Source organism: Polypterus senegalus, chromosome 1 (genome assembly GCF_016835505.1).
Source record: "Polypterus senegalus isolate Bchr_013 chromosome 1, ASM1683550v1, whole genome shotgun sequence".
Classification (NCBI taxonomy): domain Eukaryota; kingdom Metazoa; phylum Chordata; class Cladistia; order Polypteriformes; family Polypteridae; genus Polypterus; species Polypterus senegalus.
The window spans coordinates 115,705,873-115,721,488 of record NC_053154.1 but is presented as its reverse complement, the minus strand read 5'-3'; the positions used below and the strand labels follow the sequence as shown (position 1 = coordinate 115,721,488).

The following is a 15,616-nucleotide window of genomic DNA, read 5'->3' as shown; positions in this document are numbered from 1 at the left end:
CTAGTTGAGCAGTGTGAGGCAGAGCATGTACTGTATGTTAAGCTCAAGATGACACACCTAGGTGTGTGCAGAGCCCAAAAATATCAGAGTGGCACTGCAGAGTTGCTGAATGGGGTTGATCACAAACTCACCAATGGTCCTTTTAAAGGCAGAGTAGCGGCAATGTTGCCAGAGTACTAAATCCATTGTAACATTCAGCACCATAATCAGTCAGTTATACCTACTCACAAAGTGGTTTAAATTATTATGCAACTAAACATATTAATTGTGTATCACTCCTCTCCAAGTGGAATTCAACCATAAAATATATAATTTCTGGATGACCAGGTTATATTTTTAGGTATGTTCTCTTATAATGAGAATAGTGCCAACTGCAATAGCCATGGTCTGCCTGTCTGTCTGTTCATCGTTTTGTCTGTCCATATGAAACAATTTGGCTCCCAGTGGGCTGATTTTTTTAATCAGTTACACATTTTCTTCAAGGAACTGTGTTGCAACAGATCAGTTTTCATTGAAAAATTTTGAATACAAATAGCTCTGCACATTTTTGAAATTTCAAAATCTCTCATTGAAAAGGATTGACAAATTTGCAAAATCATTTGTTTTCTTTTACTAGTTCAACAGCTGCTTTAGACATTGAAATAGTGCAACACCTGCAGTTAATGCATTGAAGGAAGTGCATCTCACTGTATGACACGTGTATGTATTTATTCAATTTAAAAATATGATATTTATTATTTATTCAATATGATAGTAATGATATTATTTGTTTATTCATCACTGTACAAGCAAGTATTGTCCCTTACTGTACCAAAAAAGCAGGGGTAAATCTCGTTATATGCTATCAGTTTGGCTGCACACTGTTTTGTGCAAAACTCAGTCACAGCAGCTCACTTCTCCCACTGCTTAAAAGTGAAGACATTAGGCTTCCAGTGTTGGCCTTCATTTACATAATCTTGGTGAGGTGGAGGCAGTTGGCAGTGTTCTACTGTGAAGGTAGTCATCTATTGTGACATTCTAGTGACTAACTCCAACTTGTCCAGATTGTATTTTGTGTTTAGTCATAGGGGTGGGCTGTATATGCACGAGAGCTGACAAACAGTTTAGTGTACAATACATTTAATGCAGCAACAAAGAATAAGGAACACAGGTGTTTTGGACTTCACAAACAGAAGAGAAGCCTGTTTGTCCATTGTCTAATGTTTTATGCACCACAACAGAATGGAAAAAAATAAAAAAGGGCAGAGACTGTAGCTGAACTTGCTGTACCTGTGAAACTCTTCATACAACACGAGCTCCATTAGGCAGCATGCTATTGGCTGTCCGAAAAAGGGACACACACATGAGCTGAAAAGTCATCAAGCAGTTGCTAAATTTGACATGCACAACAATTTTCAGCCATGTAGATTGACAGTTGTACAATGTGATCAGCAACTGAAGTCAGCAAATTTGACATACCCTCTGACTAGAAGTCAGGTAAGGTGACACCAGCTTAAATGACATGATGTTCATGTCCATAAAAATAAAAGCAACTTAAATTATATAGAAATATATGAAAGATGACTCAGGGACACTTTATGCTACTGTGACTAAATGTGCATTTAGTATGTCCGTTTCACTATACAGCGGAACCTCGGTTCACGAACGTCTCGGTACACGTACAAATCGGTTTACGACCAAAAATGTTTGCCCAACTTTTGCCTTGGTTCACGACCACACACTCGGTACTCGAAAAAGTCAGTTTCCCTTTCAGTTTGTATGTGTTCAGTCTCTCCCTGTGCATTTCTTGTGCAATAAGCGATCGAGCAAGAGTGAGAGAGCGTGACACACACACACAGGCGCGCGAGAGAGAGGTGCACACACACACACAGGTGCACGAGAGAGAGGCACACACACACACACACAGGTGCAAGAGAGAGGCACACACACAGGCACGCGCTAGAGAGAGGCACACACACAGGAGTGCGCTAGAGAGAGACACACACAGGCGCTCCAGGCTCACGAAAGAGAGCCACACGCACACAGGAAAGAGAGAGCTAGCAAGCCAGCGAGCGAGAGAGGTAGGGCTGGACGCATAAGATAGAAAATGCTTGTTTTTGTTTTCAGTTCTGTTTACAGCGATTGGTTCATAGTGTTCATTGTGGCAATGTTACTTTTCTTGGTGGTTTATTAAATTACGGATTTTTCAAATGTTCATTTTTTTTTCTGTGCTTAAAACTCTTTAAAAAAAAGTGTTTTTAGTGAGCGGTTCCTAGCACTATAGCGCAAACTATTGCAGTGTTAGTTTTCTCTGTTGTTCAAGGTTTTCTCAGTGTTATTCAATGATTTTACATTAGTTTACTATTACGCTATGCATTCTATGGTATAATTAACTATATTTGTGCTTATAAACTAAAAAAATATATAATTACATACAGTTTGTACAGTCTGGAACGGATTAATTGTATTTACATACAATCCTATGGTGGAATTTGCTTCGGTTCACAACCAAATCAGTTTACAACCAGAGTTTTGGAACAAATTATGGCCATGAACCGAGGTTCCACTGTAAACAACTTCACAGCTGCATTATCTAAAAATAACAGCACATGTATGTTTTCATCATCTGAGTGTGAATGAATCTGCTGTCTATAATGGCAATTTCAGACACATGGTATTGTAAAATATTATTAAAAAAATGTATAAAAACAACTAGTATATGTAAATGTATTTGATTATCACTGTTATTATTTTTGAATATGACTCACTGTTATAAGAATAGGTAATAAACAAAATTGTTATAAATTCTTTGATTAAGTGACTAGAAAATTTAAAAATGCTCAACTTTCAAAAAAGCTAGCTAAGTTTCAAAATGCACCTGAATGATATGCCATGAGTACATTTTCTTACTTATGTATTTATACAAGACCATTAAACATAATACTGTAGTTAGTTCCATTCATTAGACATGGGAGCATGCCACATTTGCCAGTGAATCTGACCCATGTATCGGCGTTGGGCAGAGCAAAACTCAAATGCAATTTAACAAAGGATTTGTGTCACAAAACTGTTAAAATTAAGGTTGTCCAATGCAATTTAATGCTTTACAAGAGCTATTAAATGTTACAGTTAGTCGTGTTCATTTGATATGGGAGCGTGCCAAAGTTACTGGGCAAAAGAGCTGTTTAACAAAACAGTAAACACTGTAAGTTATATTTGGATTTGTACCCACTGAGAGTCAAAATGTAAATTTTTGTCAAATAATGTATAAATCTTAATAACACAAATTAATGTATACCTTGTAGAATATATTGGTTTGTTGTATACATAGAATAAGTAACTGATTTGCATAGACTGTGTCAATAAATAGCTGATTGCAAACATGTTTAAGCAGGAGCAAAGTAAATGGAATAGAAAGCTGTGAGTAAGTGGTTAACATCAGCCTCATTAGACAGCCTTGTGATTAAATGGGGCGACCCACCTCTTCCATCTCTCTGACACTGCCTGTTTCAACACAGTTATTATTGGACTACAGCCAATGGACAGAAACTGGAGCAGTGTAAATTAGCACTTTTAAGATGCCAAGGGCTGGAACTGCTTGCATATGACTCATGTTCCACCCATTCCCCAATTATCCCTGCTGTACCTGCTTGACTGCAAATGGAAACTCATCACAATAACATATACTAACATTCAGAGCTAAAAATTTACTGTAAATTTAATTATAGGTATTTATTTATTTAAAGAGCGTCTGTAAAAAGCAAATTTCACCCGGGGACATCTATCTATCTATCTATCTATCTATCTATCTATCTATCTATTAGATTAAATTATATTAGATTAGATTTATTTTATTAATCCCATGGGGAAATTCAGATGCATACAGCAACAGAAATATAAAACAAAAGGATATATACTCACAAGACAAATAATACAGCTAATAAATCAATCAATAAATAAATCAGTTTATATTGTTCAGATATTTCAAAATGAACTTAAAGAGTACTATGGGAGAAAGCTTTGAATTTCCATGATAGCAACTGGCAGACCAGACCCTCAGAGGCGCTTCTTAGCACACCGTGGTGGAATGAGCCTGTGGCTAAAACTTGTCCAAGAGATCACCTCCTCGGGGGATGAAGGAGATTTTTCATGATGGCATCCAGTTTTGCCACCATCCTCTTTTCCACAACAACTTCCACTGTTTCCAGGGTTCACCCTGTGATGGAGCAGGCTTTCCTGATAGATTTAGTCAGACATTTTGCATCTTTTGGGCTCAAGTTGCTTACCTAGGAGACTGTGGCATAGAACAACATACTGGCTACTATGGACTGAAAGAACATTTCCAGCAGCTTGCTGAATACATCAAAAGACCAGAGTCTCCTTAGAAAGCAGAGTCTGTTCTGACCCTTCCTGTACAGTTCCACTGTGTTGTCAGACCAGTCCAGTCTGCTGTTTATGTGAACCCTCAAGGCTGTCTTAACAACATCATAGGGCCCTATGCAAAGCAGTGTGCTAGGGCCCTGTTTTGATAGCAAAACAGAAACATACATAGGCATCAGAAAAATTATAAGCCTCGATGCTCCTGGGGCCCCCGGCCAGTGCCCATTGTGCCCATACATAAAGATGGCCCTGTGTAGCTCTGCATAACCAACACGTCCTCTTCCTGAATGGTGATTGGTCTCAGAGTCTCGTTTGCAAACTACAGGATGTTGTCCCTGCACCACAAGACAAAGTCCTCCATAACCTTCCTGTTCTATGGACTGGTGTCCATTAATAATTATTAATTATTTTTTAACAATGTTAGTAATTTTAAAAATATCAGACATTAAAAAAAAGTTTAAAGGTGTAACATTTCAATGGTAACGTGTCCTAATTTTAATAATGTTAATGGTGATAAGATACGGATGCATATATTAAGTACGTAATGTTTATATTACAGTATTTGCAAAGAGAGAAATCTTGTGCGGTCTAGAGCATATTCTTACTCGAATTCTCCAAGTTACTATACTGTACACCATAGGAAGTCCAACTTTAAGTTAGTTTGCTACTTTCATCACCACAAGAGGGCAGCAGATACTGTTTTCCGTTCGATGCAAATGAAAACACTTTGAGTGCGGTGCTGCAAACTAAGGTCAGCGGCAAAGTTCGCTGCAGTTGGTTTAAGATGGAGCACCTACTTGAACTGGGAATTGACTTCGTAAACGGGGATTTTAAGAGCAAAATGAATGAATGCAGGGTAAACTCACAAAGACCAATTTACAGACGCCAGTTATCCAGACATTCATATCTTTGTGATGTGGAAGCACAAGCAGAGTGAATGTAATAATTAGCAACTCTGTTTTGAACAATGCAGTAATTTATTCTTTAAACACTACTATTACTTTCTTTTCCCTCACATTAAGTAAAACCCGTAATTTGGTCAAAGGATCTCGAATTTGCGCCTACAACTGAACTTATTTGTGCTTGGCAAACAGGAATAAAGCACAGAAAAGTGCACTGCTTCATGTTACTTGTATTTTTGCACTTCTCTGTTGTATTCCAATTTATGTACCAAATCATTTTTAAAAAAAAAAAAAAACGGATTTGACTTTTTCGGATGCACACGTGTACACGGAGCTGTCACTAATCACTCCTGGGGTCTTAACGCTTAGTTGTCTGCTCCTTTTCGCTTTCCGTCGAATTGTTTCTAGTGGGACGTACCAAAGATTTGGTGAAGGGGTGCACAGACCTTTTTTTATATGGGGTCCTTTACGTAAGGCTTCAGTAGGCGACAAAGTGACTGTCTTTGGGTAATAAAAGCGGCTCTCAGTAATCGCTGAGGGAAAATTTTTTTTTTTCTTTTTTATGTAGTATGTATTCGACCCCGTACGCTATTCACTTGGCGCGTCCCATTGAAGGGAATGCGGCAGCGGTGGCTTGACAGCTTGCAGCCTGAATGGATTTGAAGGGTGAGGGCTGTGCTGGTTTGCGGCAGCATCAGTTTTCTTTCAGGACCCCTGGTTTGAACAGCGTTTCGAGGCTGACGAGTGCAAAGCCAAGCGCTGACATCTGGGATCACCTTTCCGGTATTTTTGTATTTACTGCAAGAGTCGAAGATGTGAAATACTTTCAGGAAATATGCTGATATATATTTTTTCAGCTAATACGAAAGGCAACGCACTTATATGAGCGGCAATGGCATTCTGCTGGCATAAGTGGAAGATGTTAAACATATCTCATATACCACGGAGGCACTGAAGTAGACATAGCCTTCTTGTATGCAAGTAACTGCCACTGATATTAACTTCATTTTGGATTGCTTGATTTATGCGCTGATAGAAAGTGGTTTGATTTTCTTGTTTTATTTGATATAGAAATCATCCACGGCTATGAACTGATTTGCCGATAAAGAACCATTGTCAGTAGCGTCTTTGTGTGTATAAATGATAGAAGATACAATGACTTTGCTGTCTCTTTTGGGTCGGATCATGCGCTATTTCTTACTCAGACCAGAGACCTTGTTTCTGCTTTGCATCAGCTTGGCTCTCTGGAGTTATTTCTTTCATACTGACGAAGTAAAGACAATTGTCAAATCGAGCAGGGATGCCGTTAAAATGGTCAAAGGGAAGGTGGCAGAAATCATGCAGAATGACAGGCTGGGCGGTTTGGACGTCCTGGATGCTGAGTTCTCGAAAACCTGGGAATTCAAAAGCCACAATGTGGCCGTATATTCCATCCAAGGCAGGAGAGACCATATGGAGGACAGATTTGAAGTCATCACCGACCTGGTCAACAAGAGTCATCCATCTATATTTGGTATTTTCGATGGGCATGGAGGAGAGGTGTGTTGTGTCCCTAAATCGATGTTGTTTCTTTTAAAGCCTGCGCGTGTGTTTATATTTTTGTTTAAAACTTCTGTGTCACAAACGTCTCTATATACCTAAAATATCATCGTCTGTATATACTTAGAATATCTGTTTTGTTTGTGTAGTCATTTTCTCCTGTGTGACATAACTAAATGGACTAGGTCCGGTATTACTGTATTGTAGTAAAATTCGTCGTCGTATACTAAGCGATTACGTTATGATCTGGTTCATATAGTTTCGTTCGTGGTCGACTTTTAGAGTGTGTATTTCCTGGCCTGATATCAGCTAAGTCCGTTTATATTTTTTTAAAACATAATGCACACCATTACCCCGCTTATTTCAAAGCGGAGAAAGGGGAAAAGTTAAATGATCTTGATATACATACATTTAATGGAAGGGGGATTTATGGTTTTAAAGGAAAGGCGGATGTTTGGAAGGGGGTCAGTTTGACAGATCAGAATAAAAATATAAGACCTTATGCCACTACTGTTTTACTTATAGCTAATGTAATTCTTCCTGCGTTTAGATTTTAAAATGTTTTCCCGTTATATTCTAAAAGACACATTCGTTATTCACCCCTTTTGTTTGATGATTGTTAATACGGCAATAGCAGGCTTGCTGCACCCGCTAATATAATTAGTTTAGGAAGTATTGCTTAACTGAGCGTGAATAATTTACACTCCAGGATACCAAAAGAAGCATCTGTCGCCCCACTCTGCATGGAGCTCTTTTAAATGGACCTTGTCAGGAGATGTGATTGATTGAGAAAACGGCAATATCCATATGAGCTGCCTTATGTCTAATGATTGTCTGCAGAAGTGACAGGGCTTTGTTAACGTATTACATTCAAAAGAAAGAAATGCACGGATTTATATCACAAGGGTATGACGTTCATTTATGATTTAACCAGCGGTACTACCTAGAAACAAATTCCTGCCTATTTCTGAAATATACAGTTCCATCCATTCTCTGAATTTGCTTGATCCAATTTAGAATCAAAGGGAAAACTGCTTACCCTGTTATTTCTAGGCACCAACTCTGGATGAGATAGAACTGCGTTACAGTGAACACCCAGTGCTAATGGGACAATTCAGAACTGCCAATCAAAATAATCTACATGCCTTTTGTATGTAGGGAGAAAAAACAGAAGATCTATGTAGAACATACACATTGTACACAGGCAAGGAATGGACTGAGACCCCAGCCTATGAACTCTATGAGAAGTAACTGCAACACAATCCAATTTTACTTAACTTATTCAGAATAAGTTAAGAATAATACCTGAGTATATTAGTTGCAAAATTTCTTTTAAAAAGGCTCTGAGGCATATAAAGTAATAAGGCTGTAGCAGATTAATTGGTGAATTTGGTAGCTTGTTGGAATGCTGTCACGAAGAACATGCTTATCTTTGTCTGAAATTTTACTTTTAATTTTTTTTAATCTTGTGATTTATTAGGCATTTAGAATATTTACAATCAGAAATTACCTTCTGGTTTTGAGACTAAAGCAATTGTGACCAACTGATATTATAGTACTTGCCAATATTAACTCAGATACATTATTTTTTAACTAAGGTAATAGGCCAAAAAATATGCCTAACATGTATTGTATATCTGGAGGTTTAATGTTGATTCTCATGCTTATCATAGTTGGTTACTTAAATAACTACTGTCTCTCGATCAATTTATTAATACATTGTGCAGATGGATAATCTTCAGAGCCTGTTAATTCAGGTAAAAGTACAAAATGCTTCTTTGTAAATATAAAGTAAATTGTAATTTTCATATCTTTAAAAATAACAATAACAATTTAAATTGTATATCTGGTAAACCAAACCCGGGGGTGGGTGAGCGAAACAAGGTGGGGGCAAAGCCCCCTAGTAAATTTTTAAAGTAAATTATAATTTTCATATTTTTAAGAGTTTGGACTTAATTTTTATTCATTGCAAAATCATGAAATGGATAGCATTTGAGCTGCTGTGTCCACAAAGTAAAATATTTATTGGTGCAAATATACTGTTTTGACAGCGTATTATGCAAATGATTTAAGTTAGATATTCTGTGTATATATTTGTGTTTTGTTATCTATGAACAAAAAGTGAAAGAAATTATAAAATGATATGTTCTCACAGCACATGTTTATCATGATATGCTTGGGAATCACCATCACATACCCAAAGCATATTTGAAAGTATAATGAAGTCAGTCTAACTTACTTTGAATGTTTTATTAAGAGGCTGCAAACTACTATGTTGTTTAGCTCTGCTCCCTTAAAGTTATGTGATTCTGAGTATTTGGTCTGCTCAGATTCTGTATAGAGCTTGTACATTCTCTCTCAGATTGTATAGGTTTTTACCAGATACTCTAGCTTTCTTTTACATTATTAAGACCTACAACTTAGGGTTATTAATGACTTTACATTGATGTGATTGGAATGATAGTGAGTATATGTGTACCGACCGACTGGCATGTTGTCCAGGGGTGGTTTATCCTGTGTGGAAAGGAATGCCAGGGAAGGTTGTGTGCCTTCCCTGCCATTGCATTGTTATAAATGTATTGGGAGAAGGAATGCATGGATATTTTATTCAGGTTTGACATTTTTAATTCACTAGCTCACAGATTAAAGATATGTTTTCACTACCTGTGTGCAGAGTAAGCAGGAATTGCAATAAAATGTTTTCTAATGATGCCCCAAGGACAGTATTTAATAAAATCAACTTTATTCAGAGTACAACATGCCATGTTTCAAATGGCACATAACCAAACAGAACTACTGTGCGTGCATTGAGTAGATAAGAAGAAAGTGAAATGTGGTCGCACTGTCCTGGTGTAGTGGACTTTAGTCTAAATGTCATGTCATGTACTAACCTGCTTAATCCAGATCAGGGTCGCAGATGTGCTGGAGCATATTCCAGGCAACCAGGGGACAAGGCAAAAACAAACCCTGGACAGGGCGTCGGTTCATTACAGGGTGTACACACACACTGAACACACTAGAGCCAATTTACCATCACCAGTCCACCTAACATGCATGTCTTTGGACAGTGGGAGGAAACCAAAGCACCCAGAGGAAACCCTTGCAGACACAGGGAGAACTTGCAGACTCTACCATGGAGGGCCCAGAACACAAACCCTGGTCTCCTTACTGTGAGTCAGCAGCACTACCACTGCCCCACCGTGCTGCCCTTTACTCTAAGTGACTAAGTAAATTTCAATTGTGCCATTATCAATATATTTACAGTCAAAGTCCATTGGCAAATATCTTACATAATTATGCTGAATTATGTGGTTTACCCTTTTTGAAAAAGAAAGATTGGGGATTACCAATTAAGAATAGCTGATTTGCATCTATAACATGTGTGAATAGGACATGCTGAAAGGATTTGGCACATGATATAACAAATAATAAACTAAAGTTTGCCTAAATGTTAATTTAAAATGTATATATTACAGTGTATTTATTATTATTAACCCCAGCTTTTTAGATTTTAAAATTTAATTCTCATTTTTATTTTAGTAGGGTTAATTTTACATATTTTAAAGTAATTTTTTAAGTAATTTAGAGTTGTTTTATGCCAAGTAGAGTGTGTTTCATAGCCATATTATGACATTCATGTTTTGAACAGTATTTGTTTCAGGGAAAGTTTCACTGGCATTTTCTAAGGATAAACATTATGATTTTTTTTTTAGATTAAAAAACACAATGGAAAAGTAACTTCTAAAAACGAACTGGAATGAATTAATGTATGCAGTATTTATCAAGTGACAGCTTTCTATAGGTCCTTTGAGTTTATTATTAAAAATGACAGATAAGCATGAAGGTGTGATATCCATTACTATATTAGAGACGTTTGAACTATAAAAACAGTTCCTTCACCATGCTCTATGCTTATAATTTAGTTAGTACCTGTGTACTGGTGTGTGTGTGTATGTGTGTGTGTTATTTCTTTCAGGACTCTTGATAACACAGCATTCACTTCTTTCATGCCATAAACTAACAATGTCTTAAAATTCTTATTGTGCCTTTTGGATACAATTCCAACTTCTCCACTATTAACATGACATGTATGTTTGTATTTGTTCACATGTCTTGTTCATCATTTAATGCAGGTCAATGAACTTCCTTTAAAAGTACAGTAAGTTTAGGATTAGAGCATACACAATGGTTAGTTTATGCATGAAACATCTCAGAAGTGTAATTTGGTCTAGTCAGAAACTCCACAAATGTCCTTTGAGGGGAAAAAGAGGTTAAATCTATTTAGACATTTTGTTTATATAGCTCATTATCTTGGTCTGATAATTATATTTATTATGCAAATTACCCAGATGTTAAATTATATCAATTTAAAGTCTGTAGATCATATCATGAATGAAAGTAGCAAATTAATAATATTCAAATTATGTTGTATACAGTACAGAATATTGTAACTGTTAAGAAAAGGGGTGTATTTAATAAACCCTAAGTACTTGGTGGGATTATGGGAGATAGTTGGCAATTGTGAACACTTGTCATTTCAGAGCCTGCTTTATCAGAAGGCTCTTTACAATGGCTAACAAGCACCATACAAAAGAATATGAAATAATGAGGTAAATTTCAGTGAAAGAAATGACAAACCCCGGGTACACTCTAAGGACCTGTTACATGTATAATGTGAGAAAATGTGATATAGAAAATCAGGTTAATAAAAATTGCATTCATTTTTGATTAACATTAATAATTTGATATCTAGCAAAGTAGTGTCATTGTGTGTGTAATAGAGTAGTTCTATAAAATTTGATGTTTAAAATAGAATTGAAAAGTGAATGTTAAAAAATGTCATTACTTCTTTAGACTTCAAATGTTGTTGTTCGCTCAATTTACTGGTGCACCTATTGGGGAGGAACTTAATGGGATTGTTTTCTATGTGATAGTTGCCCTCTTAGTGGGTTCCTAGATAATAGTTATTGATAATTACTATATTTTTAAAATCAAAACAGTTCATATTATGAAAATTAACCACCTCAATCAGTTACATTTTCCCTTTTACTCATGTTATTTCTTACTTTGATCATGATAAAGACAATAACAGAAGTAATCACACTGCTGAAACTCAACTGAGACCTTGCTGACAGGTTCATAGCTAACATGCCCCAATGGATGCAGAAGTACGTGGAAAGACTTCTAAATACTCGCACAATGGCTGATCACATGTTGTAGCTATGGTCAGACAAAAGTGCTTTCAAATAAGAACCTTGGAACTGTTTATGAGAATGGTGTTGCTATCACCTTGTCAACACATTGAAAGATGTAGTGTTATATGATGCATCTTCCTAAAAATGGTGTATCTCTGCCTTTTGGTACATGTGTGTGCAGTGGTAATTTTGATAATTTGTCATTTTTGTAATTTAGCAAAGTAAAAGCTAATATTAGAAGTCTGGTGCTTGTGAAACATCCTCTCTGTTGCCTTTATTACTCACTATGTCTAAAGATCAGTTCTTCCTTCAAAATGCACAGAGGTAAAAAGGTTTTATAGTGTTATTTGGTTCACTGAATTTCATTTTCAGTGAGCATCTATTACTTTGCCAGTTCACTCTGTTCATGTTAGATCTGTTTGTTTTTGTGACTGATGTTCTTTAAATTTGCATATTTGCCATCTCTTTTTGCCTTAACATTTCAGCATGGACTAGAAATTCTAAATGGTAGGTTTGTTTAATCTTTAATCATTCTTTTTCCATATCAGCTATCAAGTACTGTTCATCTTTTTGCACCCTGGAGAAAAAAAGACAGTTCATAATAATCAAGTGAGGATCTCCATACATGTAACAAAATAATCCCATTTCAAGCAGATGTGGCCCTGATTATTTAAAAATTCTTGCGGCAGAGCTGAAGGTTCTAGCTAAGCCGTTTTGTTTAGACCACATGCACATATGAGGAGGACAGAAAAACAAACACATGTTCCTTTTTAATTACAAAATATGCATTCTTATACAAAGTCCGTAGGAAAGATAAACAGATGCATTAATTTACTAACCAGGCTCCAGTTATACTCTGTGGTGAGAGTACACCAAACATTACAGAGTAAGGTTAGTCCATTTTTAACCTGGCTAACCATATGTGTTAATTTTGAGTACTGGACTTGATATGACACTGAACTCGGTACCACCGTAAATGTAACAAGTGAAGCAGTTAAGATATAGTTCACTACTCAGTGTAGAAAGAGGTAAGGCAGTTAAGAGGCTTGTATAGTACATTCATGTAGCACCATCTTTAGTGTTTTTAGATAATGTTTGAGACCCACTGTAATCTCAGCCTATTGCAGCCTAAGGATTGATCACTAATTGAATCCTGTCTTCCTCATCTCTACACTCTGAATTATAACTAGACTATACCATAGGAGACTCTACAGTGCTTTGACGATCACATTCTGATACTGGACTCTGCTATTCCATTGCCTGGCGTTGATGCACTTAGAAAAATTTGGCCACATTTTAATTAGTTCAAAATTGCTCTGAGAAACTGCTGGTACAACCAATTGTAATGGGAAATGTTGTCTGTACCTCAGCTGCCTGTGAGAGATTGTCAAAACTGTGATACTCATTTGTTAATGATTGCCCTTATCAGTTGAGGGTAAGGTTAAACTGTTTGCTAACATTTCATACACTGCATTTCCTTGGCTTTGAATGCACAGCATGTGTTAATTTTTCATCACCATCTACCTTTTCCATTGTTGTTGAGTCATGACTTTCTCTAGATTGAACTAGAACCAATACAAAAAAATATACTAAACGTTATTGAAAACGTCCATAATATTTTTGTTGATAGCAAGTTCACAGTGACATCTTTTCCAACTAAACCAGGCATTAGTCAGACATCCAACAGAATGATATGTGCTATTTTTATACTACTTGAAAATAAGTCATTGTCCTACTTGAACTGAAGCATGTATCTGAACAAATAATTAGTTGCAGCACAGTCATATTCAGTTCTCAAACTGACTGTGCATTTCAATGAGTAATTTAGATTTGAGCTTCTAGGTAAAACCATGCACCAATTTAACTATTAAATTCCAAAGATCTACAGTATGCTTGTGTTAGTGTGAGTATTTTACGTAAGGTGGAAGAAATTTAATAAACACTATAAGTAATTTTCTTATTTCATAATTTGTGATTGAAAAGCTTCCAGACATTGAAATTGGATTTTCAGTTTTGCCTTTCATAACATCTGTTGGTTTTAGAGCTATTTTTCTTTTCATCTTGCAGGATGGGTATTTTAATTTCCCAAAGGCAATAAAGACGCCTTTTAATAAATTCAGCATTTTATGTTGCTTAAGTATTGCCTTAGTATGAATCCTCCACATTTTGCAACTGGCAGTTTAATTTAGCATTTTGTTATTCTGAGTTATAAAACTGCTGCCGGGCGGGAAGTGTAGCTTGAGATAACACAGTAGTCCAGATAAAATGCATTGCTTTAGATTGTAAGTAAATGTGAACAAACCATTTTTTTCATGTCACTAGTTTTCATGTTTGTAATTAATAGGATAAGGAATCTTGTCTCAGAAGAAAACACTTTGCAGTGTTCGACATCAGTTTGTCATTGCTGCATGTTACATTGGTTTCTTTTTTTTTCCATTTTTTTCCATAAAAGTAATTTTGTTCGCCACCAGCATTTTCCAGCTTCTAAGTAACCAGTGTTCTCTACATTGGGAGATAAGACAACAATTACATACCATAACATTCTCAAACCAGACTACTTTAATTCAGGGTTTTGGGGAAACAAAGCCTGTCCTGGAAACATAAGTAGCAAGGCAGGAAACATCCCTGAATAAGGTTTGAGGTCATTTCAGTGCTCACTCGTACATATATCTACACTTTCATAAGGGCAATTTAGATCTTTCTCCAGTCTTTGAGAATATGGGAGGAAAACTAGAGTGGCCACTTATAAACAACTCACAGACAACTGCCAAGTAGGAGATTGAAAATCAGGATGCTGGTTTAATGAGGAAGCAATTCTAACCTCTATGCCTTTATGTTGACCCATAAGGGAATGGATGTTCAGGCAAAAACCTGCACTAGTACTGTATAAAAGTGTATGCATATCGCAGTAAATATGATTTAGTCTGAAATTTAGTGATATTATTAACAGCCTGTTTGGGGCTTTGGGGATGCAATATTTATATGTAATCAGTAGATCAGTTCTGTGAGCTGTGTATTAAAATCTGAGTCACAGAAGGTCACAGAAAACCAGCAATTTCAGTTATTTTGGCAGTGCTGGGTACAAGGCAGGAAACACTCTGCACATGAGTCTGTTTTTAACTTATTTAGTAGTTTGCTTGGTAAATTTAATACATAAAGCTGAACATACATTTGTATGTATGGTATTTGTGTCCAGTATGCAGATACTGTTGTACCTATCTCTATCATATTTTGCTCAGATCACTCTCTCTTCTGTACAGAGAAAGACAGTAGACTATAGTTCATGCCAAAACTAAGTTTTTTTCCCCCCTACCTCAGGAGTACTTGGTACTCACACTAGTACAAGATAAGAGGTTAAGAATAGTCAGAGGTATCTGCTCATGCCACAGCAACTTTCCTTAGAGCTAGAAAATAGTCTGTAGAATTCAGTCATCAAATGTATTCTTTCTGTTATGGCTACAGAGTTTTTTAGAGTCACACCAATGAATCGGTTTAAATAAGAAATGCATTTTTTTAAGTTTAAATAAAAAATGCAGTGTTTTTTTATTAAACATTGTATTTCTCTCATAAATCTAAAAAGGTTTGCACTGAAAATGTTTGCTTTCTTTTGTCTTTACTGTA

At 36.3% G+C, this 15,616-nt stretch overlaps 1 protein-coding gene across 1 annotated transcript in view; it reads left to right on the top strand.

Moving 5' to 3' along the window:
* The first annotated feature begins 5,759 nt into the window (after positions 1-5,759).
* The window catches only part of ppm1lb (protein phosphatase, Mg2+/Mn2+ dependent, 1Lb), a 230,829-nt gene continuing 220,972 nt past the window's right edge, over positions 5,760-15,616 (top strand). Inside the window, exon 1 of the mRNA XM_039756664.1 lies at positions 5,760-6,800. Coding sequence (XP_039612598.1) covers positions 6,402-6,800 — 399 coding nt within the window. The 5' untranslated portion in view covers positions 5,760-6,401. The remainder of the gene's footprint in view (positions 6,801-15,616) is intronic.